This window comes from Alternaria incomplexa (genome assembly GCF_024043165.1).
Source record: "Alternaria incomplexa strain BMP 0042 chromosome Unknown scaffold_1, whole genome shotgun sequence".
Classification (NCBI taxonomy): Eukaryota; Fungi; Ascomycota; class Dothideomycetes; order Pleosporales; family Pleosporaceae; genus Alternaria; species Alternaria incomplexa.
In genome coordinates, this window is record NW_026249850.1 from 2,678,236 (window position 1) to 2,694,398 (window position 16,163).

Below are 16,163 nucleotides of genomic sequence, written 5' to 3' on the forward strand. Positions count from 1 at the left end.
CCAATGCTTCCTCCAAACCCCGTCGTAGTTTCCGCAATTTCGTAGCCTTCGCCATGCCGCCCAAGACTAAACAACGCGCGGTCAAGCCCGCCGGCACAAAGTCCAAGAAAGCCATCCCGCAGCCCTTCACCGCAGCCCCGGCTGAACTCGAGACGCTCCTGTCCACCTTCGACCGCTCGCTCGTATACATAGCACATGTCGATGTGCATCCAGCCTGGTTCAAGCGGCGTATATTCGGCGTCCCCGTCCTCCTCAACACGGCCATAACCGCGCTCGTACTATGGCGCCTGTACGTCATCGGGCCTCACTACTGGGCCATTCTCATGTCCGTCATGGGAAACCACAATGAGACTACCATATACTGGGCAGGCACATCCTGGGCAAATTTGCTATGGAGGGTAGGAAAGCGCATGGCCATGTTCATGCTGGACTTCCTACTCTTCCGGTTCGTGGCGCTATGGCCGTTCACTTTCTTCATTGAGCAGCCAGGCAACCCAGTAAGCTGGCGGTGGAACGTGGGCTTCAGGGATGAGGAGGTATACGTGAGGGTCAGCAGAGGATGGGGAGCTAAAGACCTGCTTGGGGAGGCTGAAGGTGGAAGTGGGCGTGCAGGCGCGGATAATCCCTTCTTCAAGACCAGAGTTCTGCCCGCGGTTGACAAGACGAGGTTGAGGGAGAAGACGGGATATCTGTTGATGGATTCAGACTTCGACCTGGACTTCTTTGGCATGGTTGCTGCCACGCAACTGCTCGATCGCAAGGACATCACACTCGACCACCTCCGCAAATGCGTCTTCGTCTACGTCGGCGACCCTGAAGCAGAGAACGGACAATGGGCTGTCTGGGAATGCGCAAAGCTCGATGAAGGCTCGGAAACCGAAGCGAGGGACAAGGTCATACAGTTCAAGGACCGGCTCACAGCCATGGGCAAGGAGAGCTTGTTCTTCAGATGGGTCGAGCTCATCCAGTACGAAAGCAACGCACCGGGTGGCTTCACGCAAGAGCGACAGATAGCTGCCGCCGAGAAGGTGAAGAAGATGTTCGAGGACGAAGGAGTGGACTTTGAGGTATTTGAAAAGGAGATTGGGGGTATGGATGGGTTGGCAGGTGCATAGGCTGGACCTAACGTCGAGTTTCAGGATAGACAAAAAGGAAGCATGATTGGGGTTCGTGAACGTGTTGATAAGATACCCAATTTTGTACATTTCGAAGATTTACATCTACTCGTAAAGTCATGCCTACGTAGCATAAAAGGTTATACATAATTTGTCTCGGACTCTCCGCTCAACTTCAGCCTCTACTCCTCAGCATCTTGCCCAATGATCCGCCTAGTATCTTGGCCTCCTTGCTTCTCGATCTTGGTGTTGGACTCGCATGCCTCGACTCCCGTGTCTTAGACTCTATGGGAGAGGTTTCCCTGCGCCTCCGTACGGCAGTGCCCTTAGCCTCTGCGCTGCTGGAAGAGTTGAGCGTGTCGCTGCGTTTCCGAAGACGGCGGGTAGGACTCGAAGAGGAGGTGGTTTGCGGGTGTGAGTGGGACTGAGAAATAGCATGTGGAGATACGGATGTAGATGTCGTTCTGCGTCTGCGCTTCTCCTCGGTATGTTTGGACTCTGGTATCCGCGCCGCTGCAGGGCTAGGAGTGCGTGTCCGTTCTTGTTCCCGTTGTTGATGTTCTTGTGTTTGTCTTTCCTGCTCGGCAATCACACTTCTCCTCTCCATGTCTTCCAATTCATCGATGGATACCTGCACCACCTTCTTCACTGGTGCAACCTCTTCTCGACGTCTTCTCACAGGCACGTCACTCCTCGACGCAGCATACGCGTCTAGAAGTTTCTCAACCTCTTTGCGATTCGCATCTGTGCTGGCTAGACGGACAACTTCCAAGACGAGGAGGAAAGCGATAATGTAGCCGACGAAGAAGCCGGTCCTGGCCCAGAACTCTGGATTGATCAGGAACGAGAAGAGTTTAATTGTGGCGAGAAACATTTTGGCGTTTTGAGAACTGATCTTGCGTTGAACGTGGGAACGACCGAAGGATCGTAGTGTAGGCGCAAGCCAGATAGTGAGGTCGAACAGAAACGAGGGGCGGCGACAAAGAATGAGTGATAGTAAGCCTTCCGACCCCAAATTACGGCGTAAATACGGCGTCGTCGTCAACAAGAAGAGAATGTACTGTGTGCGGCCCGCGCTCGAAAGATAAAAATGTTGTTACACCGCACCGTCCGCAAGTTGCTAGACCTGCTTCACGTTGCTTTTACCTCCCTCGCGCAGCAGCGAGCCCCTCCACCTTTTAACGTCCTGTCAAGCCCCCACAGAGGGCGGCATACTGAGACACTTCGAGCCCACAAGGTACGCGTCCCAGGTGTTCCGCCCCTAAACCTTGCGAACGACACCCCAGAACCGGGAAACTATTAATGGTTGGAGGATTGGATGGGCGGCGCTTGAAACCAATCAGCATGTTTCAGCTGGGGTGATGCAAGGGTGTCTGAGTTAGCAGGTGTTTGAAGTCCGCAACACCATGCCGGATGCAGATGTGAACTTGTCTAGAAGCGAGGAGCGCGCGCCAATGGGCTGGGGTAGCGGCGCGATTGTGTATCAGTACCCAGGCGACGGTTCGCGTTGGTCGCTCGTCATCGGAGTCTGGCCGAGCAATCTGCAAATGGTGGCTTGCGTAGGTTTTGAGTTGAGGGGCAGGCAGAGTTTGGAGAGTGCTCAGGTGGAAGCCCATACGTCACGTGCTGCGAGGACGCGTCGCTGCTCGCGGGGCAACAAGCTGCTAGCCTTTCGACATCACTGATACATCCAACAACAGCCGCATTGCGTATCGCATAACGAGCACTATGGTATATCGCATTCGCGAAATGCGATACTCTGCTGTCTGGCGACCACCCCAGAATATATTCCTCGTTGTTCCTTGTCGACGCTGCCCAGGTGTTCACTCATGCCCTGACCTATGTCGATTAATCGTCGATTACATGACGGCATACTTCTATTACACAGCGTCAGTAGGTACAAGATCAGGTAGTACTTCTACTCCCATGTAACGGCAGTATCAACCATGTGAGACGCGTTGCTGGATGGTTTATCAAGTATCGACGCTCAACAGCGAGAACAGCTTTCAAAGAAGGGAGTAATCCTGTCGTTTAGAGTGATGTGCTAGGCAAAGGCCTCGACTACGCGCGCTATACTGGCGTAGACAAGGTAAGTAGGACTACCACCAGGTCGCTGTTGAGTAAACACTGGGCTCCACCTTTCACGTTGAGTTTGAAGCTGAGAGACCCCGCCTGCGCGCTCGAAGATACAAGTACAGGCTTGATCATTACGGCTGAAGCCAAAGCGTGTGAAGAAAGGCTACGCCGGGAATTGGAGAAGGAAGAGGAAGAAGCCGGAGAACTGCAGGCCAAGCTTGAACAGAATAGACAACGAGCTACTCGAGGCTGATGCGAGATAGGTGGAACTACCCAAAAAGATGCGAAGCAGATGTCTTGATCCTTCATTCCGTCTCGATCACAAAAGCATCTTAAAGCCGAAGTTGAGGTATGCGACAAATTTCTTCTTATGCAATGATCAAGGATCAGTCGATAAACCGACATGACCCTTGCTACTCACACGCGATATCCAAGACACTATCATAATAATACAATCGTGGCGTATCCAACTCCTGTTTCAAACATGCGGCCCTAATAGACAAGACGCCTTCGCTGAATCAATGTGACAAAAGGAAAGTAATGAATGACCGTGACAAAAGCAATTCCTTGCCGTCACCTGCCCCCGGGCAAAATCTCGTCTTCAAACATGCTGTGGTCCCAGCCCTTCTCCTCCATAAGTTTGGCCGCCTCATCGCTAATCCAGTGGCTTTCCCTCATGGTGCTCCCAGCTTTGATAGTCTGGCTGGCACTGTAATTAACGGCCTGCGCCTCTTCGAAACCAAAGAATAAACTCCACATGGTGGCGGCAATCCAAGAAAAGAAGGACGATATTGGTACCCACCAGCCTTGAACAAAGGTCCGGTAGATGAGTGTGGGTATGACAAAGGGGAACTTGGGAGCCTTCATGTTGACGCTGAATGGATGGGGCGACGAGTAAGCATACATCGGCTGGCAGTACATCTCGCTGTGAGACTAGTCAGTGACGTTCCTGTACGCGAAACGGCAGAATAGATGCAACATACCAAGCAATCTCTTCACTTATCCACCAAGTGAAAAGGACTATCAAGAAGATACTCAAGCCTGTGAGGCCGCCCCACGCTCTCCCCCAACTGTTCGATGTCCGCCGCAGGGTCTTCAATCGTTGCTGCCAGAACAGACTTTTCCACCATCTCAACATGGAAAAGTGCTGGACATGGTCGTCTACCGCGCAAGGGCATGCACGACTCACGACTTTGACTTTTTCGCCATTCTCGCCCTCTTCTACGTGCTCGACTTGGTCTTCGACGCGCTTCATGCCGCGGCTTGCATCGCGAATGCTGGTCCGCGCTGCGCGAAGGCGGTCGTTCATGCGGTGGAGATGTAACAGCTCTTGCTGTCGCTGGCGCTCTGCCTCATTCCGAGGAGTCTCAGTCGGTAGCTGAAGGCCTTGAAGAGTGTCTTCGTCTATTTGGCTTTCACCTGACGGAGCGATGAGATCTTCGAGTGAGTTGATGGTCGAATCGCCGAAGTCGGCTGATGGCCGTCTGCCTTGAGATTTGGCTTCGTCTACGAGAGCCTGCAATGCAGACTTTGGAAGTTGAGGGCGAACAGGCTCTACGGGCATGGCTTCGGATGGCTCTTCGGCCTTCTCAGACGGTCTTTGCTTGCGCGGACTGCCTTTCTTGGGCGAAAGTGAACGCGATCTTGACGCCACGGCAGGTCTTTGTACTGTACGCGGGCCTGGTGTATCGACCCAAGCACCAGTCACCACTGGCGTCTTTGGGTTCAGGGCGGGTCGCTCTTTCGGCATTGGTGTAGCTTCCACCTGCTCGGTCCTTGCCGCAGCTTCCTTGGATTCAGTGTGCTCTTGCCGCACGGTCGAGGTCGCTGCTGCCGCATCAGGAACCTCGGCAGAGACAGGCGTCTCCTCCACAGAGGCGGGTTTGCTTTCAGATTGCGTAGTCTCGGTCAGCACAGTCTGCGGTGCGCTGTCGAGCGGTGCCGGGGGCGCAGATTCCGGTCTGGATGGTGCTGTCTGTCTCGGGCTTGGTGTATTGGAGACTCTCGCGAGCCGCCGCAACAGATCCTGCGAGTCTTCTCTTCGGTTCGGTATGCGTCTTGGAGGGACAGGCTGGGCCGTGGCGACTGCTTCGCGATCTACTGCAGCTATGTTCTCGGCACTCTTGTACATGGCAACTGGCGGATCTTCCATGCCGATGCCCGTGACCGGCTGCGCCTTCCCAATGGACTGCCACGAATGGGTCCGCGTGCGCAGTCTCCGCTTCGGCGAAGGAGCTGGCTGTGTCACCTGCTCTGTTATTCTCGCGCTGCTATCTACAGTGTCTACCGTCCGTATAGAAGACGTCCGCGGGCGCGATTGTTCGGGCGACCCTTGGCGCATTCTCTCCAGCCGGGCAGTGGCTGCCTGCTCCTTTACACTCTCCATCTCCCTCTGCCGTATATCGTCTAGCACAGTGTTGCGTGGTATGTAAGGCGTGGATGCTATCATAGAGGCTTCGTTGAGCTCGAACGTAAGGTCCCACTCTTGCGACTGGTCGTTGCGTGGTGTACCCTTGTGCGAGAGCGGGCTGTCTTCGACTGAGCGACGCGGCACGTTTGCATGTGCTTCATCGTAGTGGTCGTGTATTGTGTCATCGGCCGGCGCGGGTGTCTGCTGCTGCTCTTCCTCGTACGTGATGGTGCGCATCCAGTTCCGGTTGCTCCTGCTCTTCCTCCCCCATGTAGCTGGCGCATGTATCGCCGGGTCGCTCCTCGCGCTCCCGGTGCTGCTGGGCGGGCTCTCGAATTTGACATGGCCATCCGCCCCAGCTACCGCGTTGTTTCTCTCCAGGTTGTCCAGAGTCAGCCCGACGCGTGGGTGCGTGCGTGCCTTCCGGAAAGCCTGCGGTCTGCTGACCAGCGCCTGGTTCAGCCGCCGCTCGTCGCGCGCATTCTGAATCATGCGCTTCTCGAATTCGTCCTCGGCATCGTTTTCGAGATCGCTCAGCGCAGACCCGACGGAAGCTGCATCCTGCACGTCTTCCTGGGCGTATCTCTGCTCGTCCATCCCTGCGCTTCCATTGGCGCTGCGGGTGGTGGTCGGCCGCTGGAGGTGGGCGTAGCGGGTGTTGATAACGTTGGCCGACGGCGGGGGAAGAGCTTGGAGGGGCTGGCGCGTCGTCATTTCCGGGCAGCCGTCCTGTCGTGATGGTGCATAGTAGTCTGAGCTGCGCGGAAGCTGAATCTAGGCGTGGCTAAGTTATGTTGCGGCGGGATTGCAGCGGTAAGCGCATTGGCTTGTGCAGCTGTTGTCAACTCGACGCGTCCCGACTTTCACTAGGAACGTGCACCACGATCGCTGCAGGGATCTTATCGTCTATCTTGCCCAGGTGAGCATGCTTAGCCGACTCGACATAGTTATATTGTAGTCAACGCTCGTCATTAGGCATTATAACATTATGCTTCGTATCATCATGCAGCCCTACGGCTCCTGGTCGTCTATGGCTGCGCATCTCTTCTTCACCATCTCCAAATCAGTATTGCCCTGCTCGTCCCTCCATGCACGCAGTACCTCCTCACGCATCACCCTCCGTGGCGCTCGCTTGCCAGTAAACAGCTCGAACTGAGCAAATGCCTGCTCGGGGATAAAGTCTAGACCGTCCATGTACGTCCATAGCTTCTTTGGCGCGTCTCGCACTTGCTGCGACAGTGGTGTATTGAGCGTCTTGTATGCCGTCTCCATCACGACACCGCCAGTCGGACTCTCCATCCACTGTGGAGGTAGCGAAAATTGCGCTGCTGGGCCCCCATCTATTGGATCCGTAGGTATGCACGAAATGATGATAGTAGGCTCCCGGAGATGCTCCGGCCAGCATTCATCGCGCGATTTCAATATCGTCAAATTTGGCCGCATCTGCCGCATCTTCCGTGAGCTGACATGGTCCACTGAGCTCGAGGCGAGCCGCGAGAAGTGCTCTACGAGACTCTCGGCTCTCTTGTAAGTTCGGTTGAAAATGGCAATGTTCATTACACCCAATTGCAAGAGCGCGTAAACAGCTGCCCTCGCCATACCGCCAGCCCCAATAATGAGTCCGCACGTTGACGGCCGTACCGCGTTAGCTGGAGAAAGACCACGTCGTACGCAGGACCGGATCCCAATCCATTCGGTGTTGTCTCCATAAAGAGCTTGGACGGGCCCAGACTGGTTACGCTCATGGAAGAGTTCGAGGTCGCTTGGGATGCTGCCATCGTCCTTTCTCCGACGTACAGGTATGACTGTGTTGACAGCGCCAATCGCTCGGGCATGTTGACTCAGTGAGTCTACCAGCGCCATTACCTCCATCTTGAAGGGCTGTATGACAATGGACCCACCGAAGTTCGGCTTGCGTACAAGCTCCTGGAGACGGTTCACAGTCGGGCTCTCGATGCGACTGAAAATGTGTGGCATTCCGCAAGCATTGTACGCTGCATTGTGCATCGCTGGCGATACGCTGTATCCCAGGCGCACACCAATGATGTACATTTGCATGGGGTCGAATGTGAATGAATTGTAGAGGGCTTGTGTCACTTCTTTAGCAGTAAGCCAAGAATCGCGTGGGTACTGTGCTATTGACGCGGTATCGTCAGCCTCGTCCCTTTTCGAGGCCGCAACAACAGGCGTAAAATGTTGGTTGAAGCATACGGAGCGTCGACCAGCTCGTCCTGTATTATAACAAATCAAAGGGATCTGGGCATCCTGCGCTGCCATTCGACGACTAAAGCTGCGAACCGAAACATCGTCATCAATGGAATGAGCTGGCCGAGTAAATCGAACGACGGAGCACCCAACACGTACGGCCTTTTCGTACTGTGCCACCCAAGAATGATCCTCCCATGGCTTGTCGGCATGCAGATGGCCGATCATCTTGGTTGTACCGCGAGAGTTGATGACGTCCGCAAGCGCGCCAGGGTCCAGCGACAGGTCGATAGTCGCGTACTCAGGTACCAGGCGCAAACCATGATGTATGTATTCCAAATAGAGTGTTCGGCTGCCACCCGAGGTAGAAGTAGGCAGCACATGGTATATGATCGGTACCACTGTGCTTCTGCGTACTTTCGACACACAAGCGCTAACATCGTCCATGAGGGTGGCAATGGGACGTTGTTGACTCAAATCAAGGGTGATCTCAAAGGCGTCAGCGCCAACTTCTAGGCTTTGAACGTCGGCGTCTGGAGCAAGTATGTCTTGCAGCGATACCTGCACGGCACAAGTGTATTTCCGAAGCTCGGTTGCTACATCGGACAGCGGATAACCAGGTTCTAGTGGTGGAATGGACGCCCCAACCGACTCATCCGGAAGCTCGGGAGTCGTTATAAGCGACAAGTACTTGAGGAAGGTCCTCTGCGCCCTCTTCAGTGTGAGAAATGCTGGAGCCATGGTCTGGTCATCTGACGTGTCAACGTTCCCGGCTTTGGCTTCGGATATGTTATAAAACTCGTAATTAGAGCAGCGCCGCAGCATGGGTGCGGTAAAGGCGAACATGTCATTGAGTCTCTGCATGTCAGGCCGGCCCAGGTAGCTATGCAGGCTAGGAAGATCGCGCAGTACATGTACTACCGGATGTGTCCGACCAAAGTCTTGTATCAAGGTTTGCCCATTCCGCTCCAGAGAGACGCCATTGCAGACAAGTATCGCGTCGTGGTCATGCTCATGAAGAAGACTTCTTAGCAGTTCTTCTTGTCGCAAATTATAGTTGGCCGCACCGAATTGCTTGCGGTATTTGGCAGTAGAAAAGCCTGTCGTGTCTTGGAACATGTCATCAATATCGACAACGCGCCTCCGGCAAGCCATCGAGGCAATGACAGCTAGGGTGGACTTGCCAGTTCCTGGCATACCGAGAAGCACGATGGAGGCATCCTTCTTGAATGTGCGGCGGCGATAACTCGCAGGAGCGGCGGGGGTGGGGGCAGCGAGAGGAGTGGAGCGGGTACCGAACATTGCGGAGGCTGTCGCTGGTCAGTATGCGACCGATCAAGGTACGGGTTATTTTCCTACACATGTCGCCCACACTGAGCTTCCGCCTCTGACGGGATCCACCAGTCCTGGATGGAGCGGCCTCCCCTGAGATTGGCCTATTGTGCCGGCGGTAGAAGTCACTGGTGGCTCCATCGTCCTCGCCCAAGGACGCAAAGACGCGTTTCCCTACCACCACAGAAGCCATAGTCGAGACCTCAGGATGCGCAAGACTTATTTCAGGTACCCCTTGGCCCCCAGATCCGGTATCTGGTATTCGGGAAGTGTGTTGTAGTTCCGGTAATCCCAGGGACAAAAGGTGAGGTGCGCCGTATACTGCTGAGCCGGGTGTGTTTGCGACCTCTATGTATATGCATGGTAAGGCCGTAAACACACAAAGAACCCCAGTCAGCCTGGAGAGTATGGGAAGAGGTTGTAAGAGGGACAACGATTACATTTACGCGACGCCATGTCGCGATGGTGGTTGGGTATTGGCGCAAGCTACTTGTGTGCGAGGAGCGCTCGTACATTGCAAGTTCCGGATAAGCTATCTTCCCCCTCTTTTGCGCCTTCCCGACTTCGCCTGGACACGCGACAACTTTGCACTCCCTTAACGTGCCTTGAGGGCGTACGAAAAAAACTATCCGCGCGCCAATTATTACTCACGCATGATAGATCCCCGGCCTTGCAGCTGATGAGCTCCGCGGCGCAGGTGGACAGTTCAAACGGTGGGTTGGCGGCGCCTGCCACCGAGCTTTGCCGCGTTTACTCATAATACCGCAGAAAACAAATCCGCGAACCATGCGAAGACGTCATTGGCAATTTTGTCACCCGAGATTAGTTTCGGTACCTGCTCACTTGCTGTCCTTTCGTCCGAATAAGGCTCATGCCTGCCCAAGCCCAGGCAAAGCGCCGTTCCGCACCCCAGCCGGAGGAGAAGCCTGCCAAACGAACCCGAGTATCACGAGCATGTGACCAGTGCCGTGTCGCCCGTGAGAAGTGCGACGGAGTACAGCCAACGTGCTCCACTTGCTCAGGAACGTCAAGAGAATGCTCGTACACCGCAAATCCCAAGAAAAGAGGTATCCAACCTGGCTACATTCGCACTCTTGAGCTAGCACTTGCCTATTTGTTCCAGCGAGACTCTGAAAATGAGACAGCTCTCCATGAGAAGCTGGCGCAAGAAGGAGCATCTTCACTACTATTGGGTCGTGGTGACTCGAAAGAGGCAAACAAGCTGCACAGACGATGGCGGAAAGCGAAATTTTACACCGAAGTGGATAAGCTACTATCTGGAGGAGAACCTTCGCGTCATGAGCAATCGACTGGAATTTCACCTCATACCAGTGATGACGATTCCGGAGCAGATGAGTCTGTAGCTGCACATGCTAGTCTTACCCAGGATCGCAGCGCCTACCTACAGGAGCATGTCGAGCATGCAAATCTCGATCAGCTTATGGCAGCGTCATCTGAACCAATATTGGGAGACAGCTGGAAGCTTATAGAGGTCTACTTCACCAACGTACAATCCTGGCTTCCAATCTGCGAGAAGCATGACATCTTGAAGACTGCCTACGACCTCCCTGTTCAGGGCATTCCAAGTGTATCTGGTCAGCCTGGATCTGGCTTGTTCGCTGAACTATGGAGCGTGCTGGCGGTGGGATCACTTTACGGAACAGCCATGACGTGTAATCCGTTGGACTCTTCATCAGTAAAGCCCAGGAAACTATACGAGCACGCCAAGTCGCTCGTACCCAGTGAACTGGATCGCTTCGACATTGGCCACATCAAAGCCCTTCTTAATTTGGTTGTCTTTAACATGTTGCGAATACATACTGGAGATGCCTGGTTGCTTGTTGGATCTGCCTCAAGGGTCCTGGAAAGTGTAGACCAGGTGACGCTGATGAGTAATCCCAGAGGCAAGCATGTTTATTTTGGTTGCTTTCTGCTCGATAGCATGCTAGCACTTCAACTCAAACGGCGTCCGCATTTCCGAAGAAGCGACTTCGTGCACCTTGGAACCATTGATGAAGACGGTCTGGAAGAGTGGCAACCATGGTCTGGCTTTCAGGATCCCTCACACGCAGGAAGGCGAGCCCCGTTACTCTCTCTCAGCATTTTCAACAGTCTTGTCGACCTTGTCGACGTACTCATTAGCATCGAAGATACAACAACACAGTATCTTTACAAAGATGCGGTCGAGCATCTCGAAAGATGGAGAGCGCTGATGCCTATGAAATTAGCTCACATATGTTCCGACAATACTTTCGCGACCTTGACACCACCGGTCGTCTTACTGTTAACGACGTATCATTGCGCCTCTTTCGCATGCACTCCGTCTGACAGAAGCCTCCACCGGCTGTTGGATGTGCTAGACCATTGCTTCGAACATGCTTCCTCTCAATGCCTACCACCAGCAATCCGGTGTCTGACAGACGTTGTCAATAGGCATGCAGCTCGCATTGTCCTGCATGACGTATACCACATGCGGCTACAAAGACTGCAGGAAAAGGTCATAGCCTATTTTGACGTGCCGAATCATTTGCAAGTGCCGGAGAGCTCGGTCATGCCTTTCAGACAGCATATAAACGAGGCCCATATGGTAACTCCGGATCCAGGACAATCGATGTGTTCAAACACACGTCCTATAGCTCAGCCGGTGGCAGTCCCTCAACATACGCTGCATCCGGGCTCTACTCCGTCTCAATTCGATCCTCGCTGCCCAGAGCCTACCAGCGATCTGGAGAGCTTTTTCGACGAATTGGCGTCACTGGATAGCACAACTAGGTCGAATTCCCAACCACAATTTTTGCAAAACCTTGGCTTCGGTCCAGAAGCGAGCATGGCCGACTTGTTCAGCGAATACACACCCATGCAGTCTTCGAATTTCATCCCTCGCGAAGACACCACGCCGACACATCTGGATCAATATAACTTCTACGATGCCAGCTGAACTCAGCTGTCCAGTTGCACTGTCAGACTGCCATAAAATTCAGTCTTCCGCCCTCGATCTCGTCTTGTCTTCCACCACTCGATGTCGAACATATATAATATGTAGCGGCATTCATCCGATCTCTGGACTGTATCCCGCAGATGGACGTGGAAGTAAGATTTACTCTTTGAAGTCCCTGTACCCGAAGTACTCTTCCAAGGAAATATCACTGTATTCCATATGCCCCGGGCTAGTATGACGAAGCGATTAATGGAGACAACCTTCACGGCCTTTCTGAACTCTGTTATCGCCATGACGCTTGGAAGAACGAAGATGCGTTGTGGTATCCAACGACAGCACCGTATAGGATGTCTTCCGGCCTATGGGTTTACTCAAAGGCGAGAATACGAGATTGCCCTCGGGCTGGCTGCCGCTGAGTAGGAGACGTTCCTGCATTTCGGATTTGCGAAGGGGTTGTTCGGAGGAGGCTCAATGTGCAATGCTCAGGCCACCGACGAGGCTGCACAGCCAAGCAGTGGAATTTTGAAACAAGAGGCTATGGACCACTTAGTCCTCCAACCGACCGAACTTTGAAACAAGCTGCTGACAATAATTGGCATGGATATAATTGTCATCTGGGTGATTCCAGATAGACGAGTTTCTCGACATCTCCTTGGTACATCAGAGCGAGGCGCAGCGCGAACGGAGCAATGCCCTACTCGAGTATAAGTCGATACGGCGCATAACAACGAAATAGGAGGACATGTCGCATCGTGTAATGCAGCCGCAAATTTGCGCTCAACTGCAATTCTAGCTAGAAATGCTAAGAGTCGCCTTGTCCTGAAGTAAGACTTGCCGGCAGCACAGTCCACGATGCCTAGGAAAAGTGGTACGGAGGTCCGCGCCGTCAGCTTATGCGAGCTAACCTACCACTCCTCTCAGATCAGGGTCCTGACTATACAAACTTGTATGGGTACCTGAATCCACCGCTAGGGCTCGATGTTCAGGGAAAATCGACAGGGGTCTGTATAGACGAGTACGGAGTCGCTTGGAAAACGAGACGACATTGGTGTGAGATGCGTCCTGGTAGCGCGTAGCAGTCTTATTCATGATCTTCGGTTAAAATGCATACTCCGGGCTTGGAGGACGGTGCAGGGTCATCGGTGAAAAATTGCCGTGATGTTCTTTGTTGTTGTAGCATACGGGGTAATGTCGGTTTGATTAGAAATGGATTTGTATTACTTAGAAAGACGGTTAAGGGAGAGATTTCGAGATCGATGTCGTCATGCATTGTTGCTTGAATCTTGGTGATACCTTGGAGTGATGCTTGGCTATGACATTCACGGTTGCGCGGGAGGTTTATTTCATACTGTCGACGCGTATTGCTTGTAAAAGCATGCGACTGTGCCACCAGCACCGGCTCCGGCCTGTTAACCAGTGGTGGGTTGAGAAAATAACAAACAAGGCTGTGTGAAGAGACGCGCAATGGTTCCTTAGCCACATGGCGTGTCCGCCCGATCTGCTGTAGGAATGTTCGATGCTTGCATCGTATGCCCAAGAAACGGAGTTAGGTACGCGCCCCAGACCTTCGAGACGAGCTCGATTGGGTCATGGTGTCGTCTGCCAAGCTACTGGTGCATGCTTACCCCACACTTTCCGGATCGAGCGGCGCGTGCTTGTTGCACTTCACCTCAGCCCAGCGTCCTGGGTCTAGAAACAACGCGGACTCTCTCAATCGATTTCTGACAGCCAGTCTATCAGACTTGACCAGGAAGTTGCAAGCACTACTGTAAAAGAGCGGCCGCTATAGGTACCGTTGTTGGCGGAAAACCTCCAAAGAGCAAGAGCTGGTAGAGAATGAATACACACGGGTGATCAACAGCCTCAATGTCGCTATTACATGCCACCCAAGTGCATGCGGAGAACGCTAGCCGCTTGTTGGTCGCATCTATGTACGGCTTCAGCTGTGTCATAGCTCCACTTGTGCGATGACTTGGCAAACTCTTTCCCGTTGTCACTGGGCAACATCGCGAGCTACAAGCTTCGCCCTGGAAGGCCGTGCTACGAAAGGAGGCCTTATTGGCCAGCATGGGGTGCGGAAAGAACTGGCCGGTGGCGTTTGTTCGAAATGTGCTTGGAAGAGCAAATGCCAACCTTGCTGAGGCCCGGCGGAACAATTGGTCTGTGGCTATGTGCATGGGTGGCATAGTACTTATTGTCCAGCTTCCCCTCTTGTTGTGTACCATCTGGACAATCATCCACCTCCTACTACCTCCTCTCGTGATATCGTAGTATCATCAGGTCGGCCTGTCATCAACATGCTCAAGCAACTCTCCGTCCTCGCCCTTGCGGGCTTCGCACTTGCTCAGAACGAGACTGTCCCTGATCTCGCTGCCGCCTTGAACTCCACCGACGAGCTTTCCACCCTCCAGTCGGTCATTCCCGCAGGTGTACTTGAGTCTTTGGCTGGTCTCACCAACATCACCATTCTCGCACCCTCCAACAGTGCTTTCGGAAAGATTGACAATGAGACACTTTCCAGTCTCACTTCCAACGAGGGCCTCCTCACCGCCCTGCTACAGTACCACGTGCTCAACGGTACATTCAGGTCGACCGACATCACCAACACCAGCACCTTCGTTCCTACAGCGTTGACCAACCCAATGTTCACCAATGTCACTGGAGGTCAGGTTGTCGAGGCAATTGCCATGGATGACAGCGTGATGTTCTACAGTGGTCTGCTCGCCAACTCAACTGTTACAACAGCCGTATGTGCTCTTCCCTTATTTTTTCTCTTGTTTAGCTAACAAACGCAGGATGTTAGCTTCACTGGTGGTGTGATCCACATCATCGACAGTGTCCTCACTCTACCTGAGAACACTGCCGACACCCTTTCTGCCGCCGACCTTGTTGCCCTCCGCGGGGCCATCAACGCGACCGACTTGTTTGACACCGTCAACAACACCCCGAACATCACCATCTTCGCACCCAACAACGAGGCTTTCCAGAACATTGGCTCTGCTCTCGGTAACCTAAGCACTGAGGACGCTGCCAGCATCCTTACCTACCACGTCATCGCCGGCACCATTGGCTACTCCTCTACCCTCGAGAACGGTACCAACCTCACCACTGCCAACGGCGAGCAACTTACTATCACTATTGGTGATGGCGGTATCTTCGTGAACAACGCTCGTGTCGTCGCTTCTGATATCCTCATTGCCAACGGTGTTGTCCACGTCATCGACGAGGTCCTCAACCCCTCCAACGCGACCATTGCCGACCCTACCTCTGACGAGGGAGAGCCAGCATTTGAGGGCGCAACTCCTGTCTCTGATGTTCCCTTCACCAGTGGCCAGCCCACTCCCACCACCAGCATCGGCGAAGACGCTAGCGATGCTGCTGACCCCACCAGCACGCCTTCCAACACTGACAACGCTGCCCCCAGGCAGACTGGTGCCATTGGCATGAGCGCGCTGCTCGGCGCTGCTGCCGTTTACTTCTTGTAAGCGTATACAGTTTCGCAAATTGTGTAGGGCTTGTTGTGTGAATGATATCCATAGGGGGTTTCTTGTAAGGGACGATCGTTATGGAGTAATGTAATATACCTCAGCGAATTATTCGCTCATCCAGTCACGTTATTAGACATGAAATCGAGATTCGTTTTACTCTTCGAACTTAATTGCGGGAATCTGGTAGTTCGCGCATCTGATCACCAAATGTTCGCGCAGGTGACCCTACGTAGATTGCGTACATCTTGTTCGTTGGCTAGGGATCTTAGTTGTTGATAAGTGGTGTTCGCGTCATAGTGGATGAATCTGCCGAGACAACGGTCTCTAGCAGTGTGCGACGGCTTTTGAGTCCGAGTCTCACAGCTCGATGTTACCGTATCATGTCTGCTCTAGATTAATCGCTCCATGTGACTGCGTTTCAGGTCGGCAGACTTACCCGGTGGCACACCACCCGCACGGCTTATTTGAGATAATGACGTTGTACAATACATCGCGCACAACGGATAATGGCATCTGGTGCACAAAATCCTATGCTGCTAAGCACAACACGTCTCAGTCCGACCCGAAAGCAAGTTGACCACGGCAAATGCCCAATTACG

General features: G+C 53.5%; 5 protein-coding genes across 5 annotated transcripts; 2 read left to right on the plus strand and 3 right to left on the minus strand.

The window, feature by feature from the left end:
- Window positions 1–53: 53 nt before the first annotated feature.
- On the plus strand, window positions 54–1,115 carry J4E90_000953 (uncharacterized protein; the record flags this gene model as incomplete). Its single annotated transcript, XM_051430546.1, has 1 exon — window positions 54–1,115. One exon carries the CDS (start codon window positions 54–56, stop codon window positions 1,113–1,115), a length of 1,062 nt encoding a protein of 353 aa, XP_051296033.1.
- Window positions 1,116–1,441: 326 nt separating this feature from the next.
- Window positions 1,442–1,989, minus strand: J4E90_000954 (uncharacterized protein; the record flags this gene model as incomplete). The annotated part of the gene is made up of 2 exons (XM_051430547.1): window positions 1,442–1,585; window positions 1,765–1,989. 2 exons carry the CDS (start codon window positions 1,987–1,989, stop codon window positions 1,442–1,444), a joined length of 369 nt encoding a protein of 122 aa, XP_051296034.1.
- A 1,775-nt stretch (window positions 1,990–3,764) lies between these two features.
- On the minus strand, window positions 3,765–6,315 carry J4E90_000955 (uncharacterized protein; the record flags this gene model as incomplete). The annotated part of the gene is made up of 2 exons (XM_051430548.1): window positions 3,765–4,116; window positions 4,175–6,315. The coding sequence occupies 2 exons, from the start codon at window positions 6,313–6,315 to the stop codon at window positions 3,765–3,767; spliced, it is 2,493 nt and encodes an 830-aa protein (XP_051296035.1).
- Window positions 6,316–6,612: 297 nt separating this feature from the next.
- On the minus strand, window positions 6,613–9,331 carry J4E90_000956 (uncharacterized protein; the record flags this gene model as incomplete). The annotated part of the gene is made up of 2 exons (XM_051430549.1): window positions 6,613–9,116; window positions 9,166–9,331. The coding sequence occupies 2 exons, from the start codon at window positions 9,329–9,331 to the stop codon at window positions 6,613–6,615; spliced, it is 2,670 nt and encodes an 889-aa protein (XP_051296036.1).
- Window positions 9,332–14,373: 5,042 nt separating this feature from the next.
- On the plus strand, window positions 14,374–15,561 carry J4E90_000957 (uncharacterized protein; the record flags this gene model as incomplete). The annotated part of the gene is made up of 2 exons (XM_051430550.1): window positions 14,374–14,823; window positions 14,872–15,561. 2 exons carry the CDS (start codon window positions 14,374–14,376, stop codon window positions 15,559–15,561), a joined length of 1,140 nt encoding a protein of 379 aa, XP_051296037.1.
- Window positions 15,562–16,163: the final 602 nt, after the last annotated feature.